Source organism: Ostrea edulis, chromosome 4, assembly GCF_947568905.1.
Source record: "Ostrea edulis chromosome 4, xbOstEdul1.1, whole genome shotgun sequence".
NCBI lineage: Eukaryota > Metazoa > Mollusca > Bivalvia > Ostreida > Ostreidae > Ostrea > Ostrea edulis.
The window spans coordinates 41267640-41282284 of NC_079167.1; the positions used below are offsets into that span (position 1 = coordinate 41267640).

At 36.0% G+C, this 14645-nt stretch overlaps 2 protein-coding genes across 3 annotated transcripts in view; one reads left to right on the forward strand and one right to left on the reverse strand.

Moving 5' to 3' along the window:
• The window catches only part of LOC125670090 (uncharacterized), a 675065-nt gene that overhangs the window by 308896 nt on the left and 351524 nt on the right, over nucleotides 1-14645 (forward strand). The gene's annotated exons all lie outside the window — the stretch shown is intronic.
• LOC125670134 (uncharacterized) overlaps nucleotides 1-14645 on the reverse strand; it is a 73621-nt gene that overhangs the window by 24114 nt on the left and 34862 nt on the right. For both annotated transcript variants that reach the window (XM_048905118.2, XM_056162641.1), the window contains exons 4-11: nucleotides 8848-9087; nucleotides 7475-7641; nucleotides 7085-7258; nucleotides 2552-2737; nucleotides 2294-2418; nucleotides 1945-2115; nucleotides 1133-1228; nucleotides 208-357 (exon numbers count right to left, since the gene is read on the reverse strand). In XM_048905118.2, coding sequence (XP_048761075.2) covers nucleotides 208-357; nucleotides 1133-1228; nucleotides 1945-2115; nucleotides 2294-2418; nucleotides 2552-2737; nucleotides 7085-7258; nucleotides 7475-7641; nucleotides 8848-9087 — 1309 coding nt within the window. The remainder of the gene's footprint in view (nucleotides 1-207; nucleotides 358-1132; nucleotides 1229-1944; nucleotides 2116-2293; nucleotides 2419-2551; nucleotides 2738-7084; nucleotides 7259-7474; nucleotides 7642-8847; nucleotides 9088-14645) is intronic.

Genomic DNA, 14645 nt, shown 5'->3' on the forward strand with positions numbered 1-14645 from the left:
ATTACACCCCATAACAACCAGGGGCCCTATATACCAAAGGGCTGATATTGGGCAAGGGTTGGGATGTGATAGGGATAACTATAGCGGTATATTTCATTACATATTTATTACACATTTATTTGTTTAACCTAAAACATGAACACAGAAAGGATCATAGTTGAATTAAATAAATATCGTCCTATGAAATTTTCCCATTTTTACACTCACTGCTGAATCACTGGTGATGTATGCTGTGTTCCGCGTCACAGATTCCAGAGCAGACGAGATTTGTTGTACGTCTGTCGGACTGAATTGCTTTGTGGTGGTTGAGTCGGAACTGACGGTTTGTAGAAGCATGCTGGTCATTTCTGTTGTTTTCTGTGGTACAAAAATAATCAAAGAACAAATGATATATGCTCATCATATTATTATTTCCTTTGCTTCTAGATGCACTAGAATGTGTAATGTACCTTTGCTATAAGCTATGTGTGATTTCGTTTCCGGTAGTATATAATTTGAATCTTTCATGGTGTTAATTAGTTGTTATAATCAATTCAGTAAAAAATGAAAGAAAGCAGAGGTGAGCAAGCTCACATACCCCGCGCTCCAACATTGCTTGACAATGTCTCACATAATGAGTGGTAATGGTATGCATTACTGCAAGAACAGGACAGATGGGCTCAAAATTCTAAGTTCAATAGGTGCATAACTCCCAGAAAAATTATTGAATCAGGGTTTTCTGGGAATATACACATTTACAAAGTGCGTCCTTGTTAACTACAAAGTTTCACGAAATTCTGTTGAGCGGTCTCGGAGGAGTTGCGCTGACAAGAATAGGACAGACACGCTCGAAATTCCAAGTTCAAAAGGGGCATAACTCCCAGAAAAATTATTGAATCAGAATTTCCCGGGAATATGCACATCTACACAATGTGTCCTACTAACTACAAAGTTTCATGAAATTTTGTTGAGCGGTTTCAGAGGTGTTGCACTGACAAAAAAAGGGACTGGCGGATTGACAGACGGCGGACTGACAGGCGGGTCAAAAACATTATACTCTTCGTAACTTCGTTGCCTGGGGTATAATACAAACAATCGTGCAGGTAATGATATACTAGTAGTTTAGAAAATTGTTTCTGAACGGTGTTGTTACCTCTTGGTATAATTTCGTCACTGGACTTGTTGTGGAAGAGGTCACCGACGTACTGCCAGACAAAATGTCCTCTTCCGTAGTTCCTGTTGAATCTCCCTGAAATTTTGATAAACATGAATTAATCCGCGACGAAAAACTTTAAATGGCTGTACTTGGAAACAAGGAATGTTATTGCCCCATTTTTCATGGTTTCTCTCTTTCTTCGATGTAATCTATCATGAAGGACCTAGGGCGAGTGTCATGACCTACCGTCCTATCGAAATTATATATACTGTACGGTATATGGCGAAAATTTATTTTTAAACAAGTTTACTTACTTGTACTTACTAATATCGATTTTATGGATTCTTTCATCACATAAATAGCCTCATGAAAACATTTTAACAAACAGTCAAGCTTTGTGTTTAGTCACGTGACTTGTTCGCTCAAATGACAGCGAAAATTCGGTTGACTACAATTGTGTGCTTCTGCTATCGAATTCTGGAGTGATATTTTATTTTTATCGATATTAGTAAGTACAAGAAGCATTGTTTTATTGATTAATTATGAGTTTAACATTGAATTCGACTCCAAAGTATTTAAAATCAGCCCGAGAATGCCGCCTCCAATTGGAGGCGGCGAATTTCCAGTTTACGTAATGGCGCCAGTTCTGACGTTTTCCTGGCACGGTAAATATCAAAATCATAAAAAAGCCAGCAAAACGGCAGATATTTCGATCTAACCCACTTTGAACTCAATGCCTTTGTCAGGTATATGGAGTAGACCGTAGTAAAAATCAGTATGTGAAGAAAGATATAATTCGTTATCCATACCTCAGTTGAATCGACGATGTAGGAGGAGACTGAGCTGATAAGCCTGACCACGCCCATATCATTTCCACCGGCATTCGTAATATTGTAAGCCGATTCAAAGGACTGGAAGAGCGAGGTGATGGCGGCGGTGTCGGAACTCGAGTTTGGAGTGACATTCGGCATTGGAATAACCTGCATGTATATATGTTGATATTATGATAAGCTTTAAGTGCATCTGCATTGCAATACGTTTTGTTAACGTATTTGTGTGCAATTTTTGTTAAATTACATATATCTATATATCATGTAAATATAATTAAGATGCACGTGTGTATGAAAATTGATCTGAAATTTCCGCACAAAAAATTACCCTGATTTCGGTTGAAAAGGTGCTCTTATCCCCGATCCTATCAAATATATGAACTTGAACGGTGACATTGTAGTCGAATGCTGGATCTCCCAATTGTAAGGGGACATCACTGACGGTGCTCTCACCTATAATTAGCAGGGTCAATATATTATCACAATTTAAGATCCAATTTTCATTTTTCATTATCCATTATTTTAATTTGACTTCTGATTAAAGAAATTAGCAGGACCTTATGTGATCTATACGACAGTTCGTTACCTCCCCGGAACACCTCGGTTTTTATGTCTTCGATCCCAGTAGATAAGTTTCTTTTGGTTACAGTTTCATACAGGTAGGTCAGAGGTTCGCCATTTTGCTTGTCACGTGTTAGGTTTCGATCCATGTAGACACCCTCGTCTATCCAGTTCGAACATTCAATGCTGAACTTGTCTTGCAAAGCTGTGCCTAAATAATAAATAAACACGGCTAATCAATGAACAAGTGGAGATAACCTACAGTGAATCACACAAAGAATACGAAATTAAGAGAAGGGCAAACACGGACCCATGGATACACCAGACCAGGAACCCAGGAGGAGTAAGCATTTCCTGTTGACCAGTCACACCCATCGTGAGCCCTGTATTTTGATAGGTTCCTTTATTTACCCCAAAAGGATGACAGGACCCAAATCGATTATTAATTCTGATTACTAATAATTCAATATGTTACATCAATTATGCTAATAACAGGTCGTTAGAAAGATGCACAGCTCTTATCAAGTCTATTTTCATCCAATTTACATAAACACTGGTGATTGACATTCTATAATAATGAAATTGATTTGGGTAATTAGTGGCACCGGTGGTCGAGTTGGCTGTGGTAAATGAAAGTACTGACAGTTCTACAATTTTCAGTCATTTAAAGCTATAACAAACTTCATTTTATGAATTGGGGTAAGGAATTGAACTTTAAAATGATATCTAATGTAGCACATTTTCTGTAATTGCTTGTTGCAATCAACAAAACCATCTGTTGCGCGACACATTGCCAAATCCCAGGTAAATCAGAGTAAAATAATTTGTATTTAAAAAAAAAAAAAAGATTTCTGTATATCTTAGGAAGTTAGTAGACGAAATTTCGGAACGAACTTTGGTAATAATGGTTGGTTGGTTGTATATTGTTCGAGAATCTTTCATATGGAGACGTAACCATTGCCGGTGAAGAGTTGCAAAATTTTGGCCTATGCTGGGCGCTTATGGCCATTATCGTACGACACCTGCTGTGATACGGGGCCTCGGTTTTTGCGGTCTAATCCGAAGGACCGACCCATTTAGTCGCCTCTTACGACAAGCATGAGTACTGAGGAACTATTCCAACCCGGATCCCCATGGGACTTGGTAATAATGTAGATTAATTATACATGGATACAAAGTAGAATTTTATACCATTTGGTCTATTAGGTTGTTTTTTTTATCAGCAAACCTGGGTACTTATGACTAAGATGAAAAAAATAATTCTGTCTGATAATCAAATATCGATCCCAAGGTCACAAGTATGTATTCAACTTTTATAAACCATGAATGTACTTTACATATTAATTAAGAAAGTCTACAAGAAATGAAAATGAGGAAATTACCGTGTTTGTAAATTTTGATCTTAGTCGTAAGATATTTTGTGAATAGGTCTCCTGATACCTTCAACTTTACTCTTTACTAGTTAATTCGAACCCAAGCGATATAATTCCCTGTGGGATAAACGATATTATGGAGATATTAAAATTAGGAAGAGGGAAGCATAATTTCAGATTCCTTCAACATTATATATTTGCACAATATGTTTTTGCGCATTGAAAGAGATCAATCATCAATGAATGCGAATTTTAACCCACCTACCCACCACTTTACAGGTCATATTTGTGAGGTAGTGATAGGTGTGATGAAGTTTCTATGAAGCTTTATAACCGAGAGATGAAGATAACGCAACAGGCGCTCAGAAACATGAGATAACAGATAGAAACTATTACCTCAGGCTAAGTAATCAATATCCTTTTAGCATTACCAATTTCAAATGGAATAGAAAAAACTCCAACGATGTCATCTTTGATAATACACAAGCTAAGACAACAAACAGCGATTAATCTCATAAATCTTATAAAAATACAAAATTACGGATCACTGGGCACACCAGAGGTGGGATCAGGATGAGGAATAATATGAATTTTCCATTTAATCATAGGAGAAAACTTTAATGTACAAATGTAATATTAATTTTGTATAGTAATATTCATTCAAATAGACAGTAGGAATTATAGTATTTTCATTTTGTACAATATCTTTGTATCATCTTCGTCAAAACCATTTACTGTTAGAAAATTACAGTATCTTAAAGCTGTATGACCCGATGTTCATGTATTATTTTTGTACATAATTACTTTAAAGCAGATTAATTACTTTATAAAGTTATTAACTTTCCCTTAATTACATGCTTGAAAACATCTGCATGTAAAAGAAAACAGTGCGAATATTATTTAGAAAGTAAATATAGTGGGTACATATATAAATCCTCCCATAATAGACGTCTATAAATAGACCCACGCGCGTCAGGGGAATCCCAACATGATGTATTAACTCATACGCAACTGTCTAGTTTTAAGACTGAAAGTGCGTAAAACAACGAATTACTAAGAGGTATTTGATATTTTTATTTCTATTAAACTTATGGTACGGTACTGTTATAACAAAATACACAGCTTTACACAGATAAGACCACCGATGATCTGAAAGTTTGAACTGGTCACGTGACTGTCACTAGAAATGGCAGAGTGAAGCGGTTATTTGTAAACATCGATTTAAAATCAAATTATTTGGTTTAAAACAGGTGAAATAATTTATGATATGTCGTATAGTCTCATAACTACATACGTGCGATGATTTAATAGCGTTTTTACGAGATGGAAAAAAATATTGTAATTCGGACCATACAGCTTTAATAACGTAATAATTTTAAAATTCGAACAAGGTAGATGGACGGATCCCGGAATTGAAGGTGTGGGTATAATCTGACTCGGGAATATGATCCATTGGTGTACTCATCATTATGACACATAAATATTTCATTCACCATGCATCATAAACTCGCTTGGTGGCAGTGATAACAAAATGAAGATCTTTATAATCAGCTTGAAACATTAAAAATGAGGGCCATATTGGTGTAAAATACAACAATCATGTTCTTCACGTTTAATGTGTACCTCGTGTGAAAAGGCGAAGACAACGTGATCAATTTCATAAATCCCTTTACCTGATCAAGATATAGGGCTCACGCTGAACAGGGGATGCTTACTCCTCCTTGGGCATCTGATCCCACCTCTGGTGTGTCCAGGGGTCCGTTTTTGTCCAACTATCTATTTTATATTGCTTGTAGATTTATGAGATTGATCACTGTTCACTATCTTCACCCTTCATAAAAAGAGCAAAACTTAAGAATAGGGCAAACACGTTCCCCTAGACACACCAGAGGTGGTACAAGGAGGAGCAAGCATCCCCTGTTGACCTGTCACACCCGCCATGAACCCTATATGTTGATCAGGTAAACGGAATTCCAGCTTGATCAGGTCAACCGAATAGTCCGTAGTCAAAATCAGTGTGTAAAAAGCAACCTAACAATTGGTATGAAACATGTCAGACAGCATTCGACCTAACGACGTGTTGTATATGTACTAGTTATATAAAATTTATTAACAATGTAAACAAAGGGATGATCTGAAAACTAGTTCTATTGAGCGAGAGTTGAATTAACAGCCTAGGAATGTAATTTACATGTCGATAACAATTCATACAAACCTCGAGAGTTTAATTAGAAGTCTGGGAATGTAGTTTACATGTCGATTACAATCTTACAATTTTTTATGAATGAGATTTAACAAAGACTGCCAATGAAAGGAGATCCTGGAGTACCCAAGACAAGGATTAATGTGTTTGAGTATCGATTTTCATCGATTAACAGTTGATATCTCAGAATTTGGAAGGACATTCACTAATGATGTAGCAAAATGCATAGCCCTCTGTAATAGATGGGTTAAAATGTTTTCTATAATTCATGGAGTAGTCGCGGTAGCTCAATGGTAGAAGGTGGTCGTGAGTTGGAGCCCCTCTCGTAAACATATGTAGTGATTCTCCTTCGCCAGATGCTCGACATTTAAAAGTTAGAATCACATGTCTTTCGTATATGATCTTAAAGAACCCCCACTGCTACGGCTCTGAGCGCTAAGCATAGGTCTAAAGTCGTGGTATTTCACCTACATCTGGTGACGTCTCAACATGAATTAAAAGTTCTATGCACAACACTGCAGCTTGCAGTAGTGAAGGTTCTTTATCGCGCTAACACCTGCCGTAACGCGGAACCTCAATATTAAAGGTCTTGTCCGAAAAACCTCCAAATGTCGAGTTGACGAAAGACCTATTTTTACGTCTTAGATCTGGTGCATTTAAGTTACGAGCGAGACTCGAACTCAAAACCTTACTGTCATTAATCAAACGCTCTAACCACTGAACCATAGAGATCGGTATAGTCGTTATCTCAAGTATGATGTGATATTTCAATGAATAATTTATGGAAGTCCCCAACGAATAAAAAAAAAAAAAAATAAATAGAAATTTTAACTTCAGTCTGCTTTCAGTTTATGGTCTCCAGGCTATCAGAAATACCGTAAAATTTTGAATCGATGAATTTTATTACCGAGGAATTTTACTGAAATTATCGACTGACCGTAAAAGTGGATTATTTATTAATTATTATCACAAGCGTCGTCACCTTTCGTGGGGGTGACTGTGCAGACGCCGTTGTAGGGCGGATAATTGGTGCGTATGTCCATGATCACGGTGCTGGGCCCCGACCGCGTGTCCAAAGTGGTCGTAAGCTTGATCACATATCTTTTACCAGCATCCAGTGTGTTTTCCTTCACCACCAATGCTTGATTATCTATTCCTGCAAAAAACATATAGGACTTTTGAAAATGATTGACGGTTTCAAATACATGTTACGTTTTTAGTAGTGTGGGAACATCGTCTTAACGATTGAGTTAGAAATAGCATGATATATATCCTTATGTATATTTCTTATCCATCGCTCTTTCAAATATGTAATTGTTTCCTCAGTCAGTCTTTACTTATAGCCATACTTATGTTAGTGATCGACACAAACCGTTTGCTGTTTTAGAGGCCAAATCAATGGCGGTCCATATTCCGTTGATCGACTCCTCTAAACTCCAGGAATATGTCGGGACCTCTGAAGCGGTACAATCCAAACATTTCGCCAGCACGTTCATTTTCGAGGTGATAGCTAATTTCTCCTTGCAGTTAATGATGCACCTGTCAGAAGCAATAGAAGATGAAACACTCAAAACTGTATGAAAAAACAATAATATACACAATTTCTCTCTCAACCTTTTCATGTATGAACTATACTGATCATAGTATTAGAATTGAATATTCTTAGGTTGCTGATCAATCATGATAATTGATAAAGTTGACACAAAATTGTTATTTTCAAGAATGCCTACCACCTCGAATTGACGTTTTCTTTGAAATATTAGATCTCTTAGAAATACATATAAATCTTTGAATATATATCTATAGGCATATATCCAGTGGTAAAACAGATATATTTCTCCTATTACAGTTTGTGTAACTTTCTGAGTTTTTACAGATATATTTCTCCTATTACAGTCTGTATAACTTTCTGAGTTTTTACAGATATATTTCTCTATTACTGTCTGTGTAAATGTCTGAGTTTTTACAGATACATGTATATTTCTCTTTTACAGTTTGTATAACTTTCTGAGTTTTTACAGATATATTTCTCTATTACTGTCTGTGTAAATGTCTGAGTTTTTACAGAAATATTTCTCTATCACTGTCTGTGTAACTTTCTGAGTTCCTATTAACTGTATTGATCGTATTATTTATTTGTGACCCGACATCCAATACATCATTACTGTTCTGCTCTCAATGTTGATGATAGTTTTATAAGTACAGCAGTATTGATTGCTTTTACTACTCGACCAAACCTGCCGCTTGAATTTCGTAGGCGTCATGCATGGAGATTAGTACATTTTAAAGGATACTCATTAGTCCTGTGTTGTTGTTGTTTCTCTCTCTCTTCAAAACGAAGTTTTCCTTTTCAAGTTCATAAAAGGCTATCGACAAATTCAACCATATTTAACGACTTTTCGCCAAGGAAGGTGACTTTGTTAAAACCTTGCACCAGTGAATATCTGATGATTAAGTTTCTGATTACATACTGCTCGATATCAGTCACTAATCACCCTAAACGTGCACATTTACACGTGGGGTCATGTAAGCTAAAGATTTACGTGTGATTAACCCCCACACGTACTATTTCTACTGTTATGCTATTATAATGTTACTAACGTCACTTGTATGTTACTAACGCCACGTGTATGTTACTAACGCCACGTGTATGTTACTAACGTCACGTGTATGTTACTAACGTCACGTGTATGATTTACAAGAGAAATACGCGTGATCAACAACTCGCATGTTCATGGTACTCACTCTAATTTCATATTAGGAGGGTCTCCCTCCAGAACGCTTAACATCTGAGTAAATTGAGAGGCCTTCTTTCCATCACTGACCGTGACGCTGATCACGTAGCCGGGGAAGCTGGTGATGTTCAGTTTCTTCTTCCCTGCCACGGCTCCTTCGTCCAAAACACAGTTTCCAATGGCAATGGTTGTGCTTGTATAATTGTTGTGTACGATTTTTTCTAACGCTGTTAAATTCGATGTATTTACTCTACAAAAGAAAAAGTTTGAGGAATAAAGCACTTACAACAGCAATATTTCTTATTTTCAAAGCAAAGTTTATGATAGAGCGATCCATCTTTTGGAAATTTCGTATGACGCCACGAAAGTAGGCGTGCTCCAAAATTAATATTTTATGTATGAAATGATGTTATTAGAATACATGTTCATTTTCTATATGGTATAGTTTTTGCTCTGTATTTTGTAAATTTAAAACTGAACATTTTGTTGTTGGTTTCTATTTTAGAAATAGAAAATTGTTCAATTTTGTGAGTTCACAAAGTAAATAATATAATAAAGTGTGTCTTGTTTCTTATTGTCTGAAGCAGAAATTAACTTTATACCTATACAGTGAACTACTACAGGGTCAGGAATGACATTCCTCAGATTTCTATGAAATTTAGCTCGCTTGTCAGCATTTCCCTAATTCTATAGTTGCTATAACGATCTAGTTTGATAATACAACCTATCATTGGGCCAAATACTGTCTAACGCGTTTCATATTCCAATTGTTAAACCGTTCTTGGTACACTGATTTTGACTATGGGTTATCCCGTTTACCTGATCAAGATATAGAGCTCACGGCGGGTGTTAGCTGCAATAATGTAGCCCTATTCAATTTTTCTTTTTAATTCTGACGTTTTCGGGATAGGGCTACAATTCCATAGGATCTCCGTAATGGTGCAAAATAATTTTATGAATAACCGATAATAAACTCTGTGTATTAGTCCCAAATGTTGTTTACACCAAAAGGAGTACCAACTTTGTGCTCGGGCATGTCTAATAAAGGTGTTTTTCATTAAATACAATGTACAGCATGCAAAATTCTTCGTCTGCTCCGCCATGCTTGTTATCGCGAGATCTCGTAGGTGGATCTAATGAAAAATCTAAACATTGACAATCAGCGCGAAAATGTAGTTACTCGAGCCACTTCGACAAAGAAAGGAAAATCATATTGTTGCAGAAAGAATTTACACTATGCTGTTCGGTTTTTAACTTGATATTAAATTCAAACCTTTTCAATACCGACGAAATAGCTTTCGCCTCCATACTTGTCCATTGATGTAAATACTACCTTATATGGCATATGCAAATGACTTGACAATCGGAAGTTTATACTTCAGTACATCAAACATGGCGCACAAATATGAATCGAGAAATTGGAATTTATCGAAATTGTTGAAAACGGTAGAATAGAGCCTCACAAATCTTAAGTTGCAGGTTGTAAATTTATATATTGACTAAGAAACATAGAATATAATTTTATTTACGTAAAGAAAGTCAGGAAATGTTTAGAATGAGCGTAAATGTTGCGGGAGTGAATCACTCCCGCATTTGCACCATTACGGAGATCCTAAGGAGTTGTAGCCCTCTCCCTAAAATAAAAAAAAATCAGAGAGGGCTACATTATTGCAGCTAGGCGGGTGTCATCGGTTGACAGGGGAAACTTATTCTTCCTAGGAACCTGATCTCACCTCTGGTATACATGTATCTAGGGGTCCGTAATTGCCCAACTTTCTATTCTGTATTCCTTATAGGAATTATAAGATTAATCACTATTCGTTATCTTCACCTTTTATTAATTATATCCAAATTGTGATGTATTAAAAAGTTCAACAAGGAGCACTACGTTTTGCATATACAGCTGTAATTACTTCGTTAGTTCAAGTGGTGTTCTGCTTCACAAATCAAAACTACCAGGTCTCCAACTTATACCAGTACATACATGTATTAGAATCATGACCATTGAACAATTTAAAACTGTACACAGAAATCGTCCTGTTTTACCTTCTTCAAGATTTAAGATTTTATATTAATCGAGCAAATATTCTTTTTGATACGATAGACAAGCACAAGATATTTACCTAAAACAAGAACTATGGAATATATATATATATGGGTACCTGTAAAGTGCGAAACGAAACGAAACGAAATCTAACGAAACGAAATCTACCGAAACGAAACGAAATCTACCGAAACGAAACGAAACCCACCGAAACGAAACGAAACCTACCAAAACGAAACGAAACAGATTGTATAACCGAACTCTTTTAATTATAATAATTAAAAATGGTATCTTAGGCCCCTGTGAAAGTTACAACATATAAATAAAATTCGCCTCCCCTTTGATGTAGGCTTTCGGCTTGACTGTTACAAAGTTTTAAAAGTTGGAAGGGGGGGGGGGGGGAGTAAGCACAAAGTACATATCCGTAGTTGATTAAATGACATGTACAATTAGTTTCGGATCCATAAATTTCAGAACCGAGGGTTACAGTCTCAGAGATCTGGGGAAACACACTATACGAGGGGTGGGGTCGCCGACGTTGGATCCGCCTTTGGGCATAGATACATTGTTTGAAGAAGCTGGTGTCTGAGAAAATTGAAAGCAGGAAGGGCTCTTAACCTCTTATTTTATCTCTAACTGCTGAGGTGCGAGTACTTTCAATAATGGAAAAACTCTATACATTTGGGCAATCTCTACCCAGAGTTATCTTTGTAGCGTAGCGTAATACGCCCTCTGGTGAGAGATTGACATTTGGGGTGTTGCTAAGACGGGGAATTGAAAACGGGACGGAAAACGGAATTTTTTTAATGCAATAATATTAGGAGGAGGTCGGCATTTTGTAAACTGAAAAGGCTTATGAACAAGGGAATTTTAAGCAGAAATCACAAAGAGAACGGGAGGACATATTCAGAATCCACCGTTTGATATACTACATACAAATACACAATATCCACATGTATACATATATTTGTCTTTAGAACAAAAATACTGAAACATGTATTTATGCCCAAAAGCGGATCCAACGCCGACGACCCCATCCCTCGTTTAGTGTGTTTCCCCAGACCTCTGACCTGTGAGACTGTAACCACCCGTTCTGAAATTTATGGATCCGAAGCTAATTGCACATGGTATTTATGTGCTTTGTGCTTACCCCCTCCCCCCTTTCCAACTTTTAAAACTTTGTATCAGTCAAGCCGAAAGCCTACATCAAAGGGGAGGCGAATTTTATTTATATGTGTAAATTTTAACAGGGGCCTGAGATACCATTTTTAATCATTATAATTAAAAGAGTTCGATTATACAATCTGTTTCGTTTCGTTTCGGTAGGTTTCGTTTCGTTTCGGTGGGTTTAGGTTTGTTTAAATGGGTTTCGTTTCGTTTCGGTGGGTTTCGTTTCGGTAGATTTCGTTTCGTTTCGGTAGATTTCGTTTCGATTCGTTTCGATTTCGTTTCGCACTTTACAGGTACCCATATATATATATATATATATATATATATATATATATATATATATATATTTATTTATTTATATATAGATGGTTTGAGGCAATAAAACTAATTAAGAAAATCTTTTAATGATATGTTTAGGTAAAAAAAAATCTAACATTTTAGATGACCCGCTGCTACAGTACACGACACGAGTTTTATACACCCCACCGTGGAATGACCACGGTGGAAAATCCACGGAGATACACCGTGTCCTCCGTGTTCCACGGTGTGTGTTATTTGCGAATACACACAGCTGCTAAGAGCTTTGTTCTGGCCACGGGCGCCTTGCGGGAGATGGGAAAATGTGCCGCAGGCCAAATAATCAAGATAAGGATGGAATTTTAATAAAAGAAAAAAATGTCAATATTTTCCCTCCTGATACTTATATTGTTTTTCAGCATTTTGAGCCAATTCCAACGATACCAAACACTATATATTATGTTTTTAAGAAAACCTGGTTTTGAAATGTTTTTCTTTAATAGTCTTATTTCTTCATTAAAATATTCTTAAATTCTATGTTTAAATAATGCGTACTTGCAAGCAATTCCTGTTTTGAATGCGAATTAGTATATTCAGTAAATGAAAAACATACATGTACAACATGTGATAGGGATGTTTAATAATTACCGATGTGCTCTCTCTCTCTCTCTCTCTCTCTCTCTCTCTCTGACAAATGCGCTGTTTAACATAATTACTTCCATCATATTGTGCTAATATGCATCTTGACAAATATAACTTGATCCAATATAGAAATTAGCATTGTCGATTATTAACAATTTGGAATTAATTTATTACGTAATTAATAGAAGCAAAAATACAAACCATCGAATGATTTATTTTTAAAATCCCGAGTTAATTACATTTGACCGAGACTTATATTCGATGTACTTTGGTAGAGATTTTCATAACAAAAAATGTTCATCGGGAGTGTCTGGATAATGCAATGATTTTTGTATAATAAGTATATACCATGCAAATTCCTAGGATCTTTGTCACAGTATAACTAAATTACGGTTAGCTAGTTTGGATTTTGACTTCGTAAGAAAAGTGTGAAATATATTCGGTCGGCGCGATATCAGATCTAGTCTAAGATCACGGGTATTTTGCGCCGACCCAATATATTTCACTCTTTCCGCAAGAAGCCAAACACTTCTGTTGATTTCAAATACACGGATTAGCTGACCCCCATTGTTCTACTGAGGCGAAAACCCCTTCGAATTTGCATGGAATGCACAAGTTATACACAGGTCATTGTTATAGTCATACATCATAGTACCGCTAACCCGACAAACATTTTTTTTTTTTTTAATTTTGAATAAGTTATTGAATGGCGAAGTATGACCAAACTGCAGATTGAACTTTATAGAGCCCCGCGCTAACATTACTTATATTTTTCAATGTATCAGAAGGGGTATGTTGCCGGTTAAGTTGTGTAAATTTCTTGACAAGCAATAAAATAACAACAAAAATGGTGCGTAAATAACCTTAAATTGGGAGCGTGTGTGTGTGTAGGGGGGGGGGGGGGGTTAGTAATCTGAAACTGTCTCAATTCCCCCTTCCGACTTCAATTTCTTAAATCGTGCAGTGGGTAGGTCGCTACAAGCTACAAGGCTACATCCTTAACTTTCAATTTTTCAAATTACACCCTCTCCGATTCTACGTGCCTGTAATCAATATTTAAGGATGTAAATCCTCGGTGTCAAATGCAACTAGTTCATGAAAAAAAGACTAATATCAATATAAACAGAAATGACGTAACGATTATTTGCTTTTATTCATATACGCTATCAATGATTAAAATCTTTAATTTAATCTTTAGATGCATTAGATAATGAAATTTTAATAATCGATAGCGTATATGAATAAAAGCAAATAATCGTTAAGTCATTTCTGTTTATATTGATATTAGTCTTTTTTTCATGAACTAGTTTAATTTAATCTTTAGATGCATTAGATAATGAAAGCAAGATTATCAATCATTGATTATAATATTCATGAATGTATGCAGATACGGGAAGTTTGATACGCTCAATATAAATCTTGAAAGTACAATTTCTTTCTGATTAATTATCCATCCCCTTTCATTCTGATATTGTTTTTTATTTCCCATTTTGTTTTCTTTACATGTTAAATTTTTGGGCTGGTACGGGTTAGGACTAATGGATGAGTCCCCCCCTTCTAAAACGATGTTACGTGCTTAGCTGTCTATCTCCTTCTCAGTCAAAAATAAAATAAAATAAATACATGCTATATGTACTGCAACATCATTGGATTTA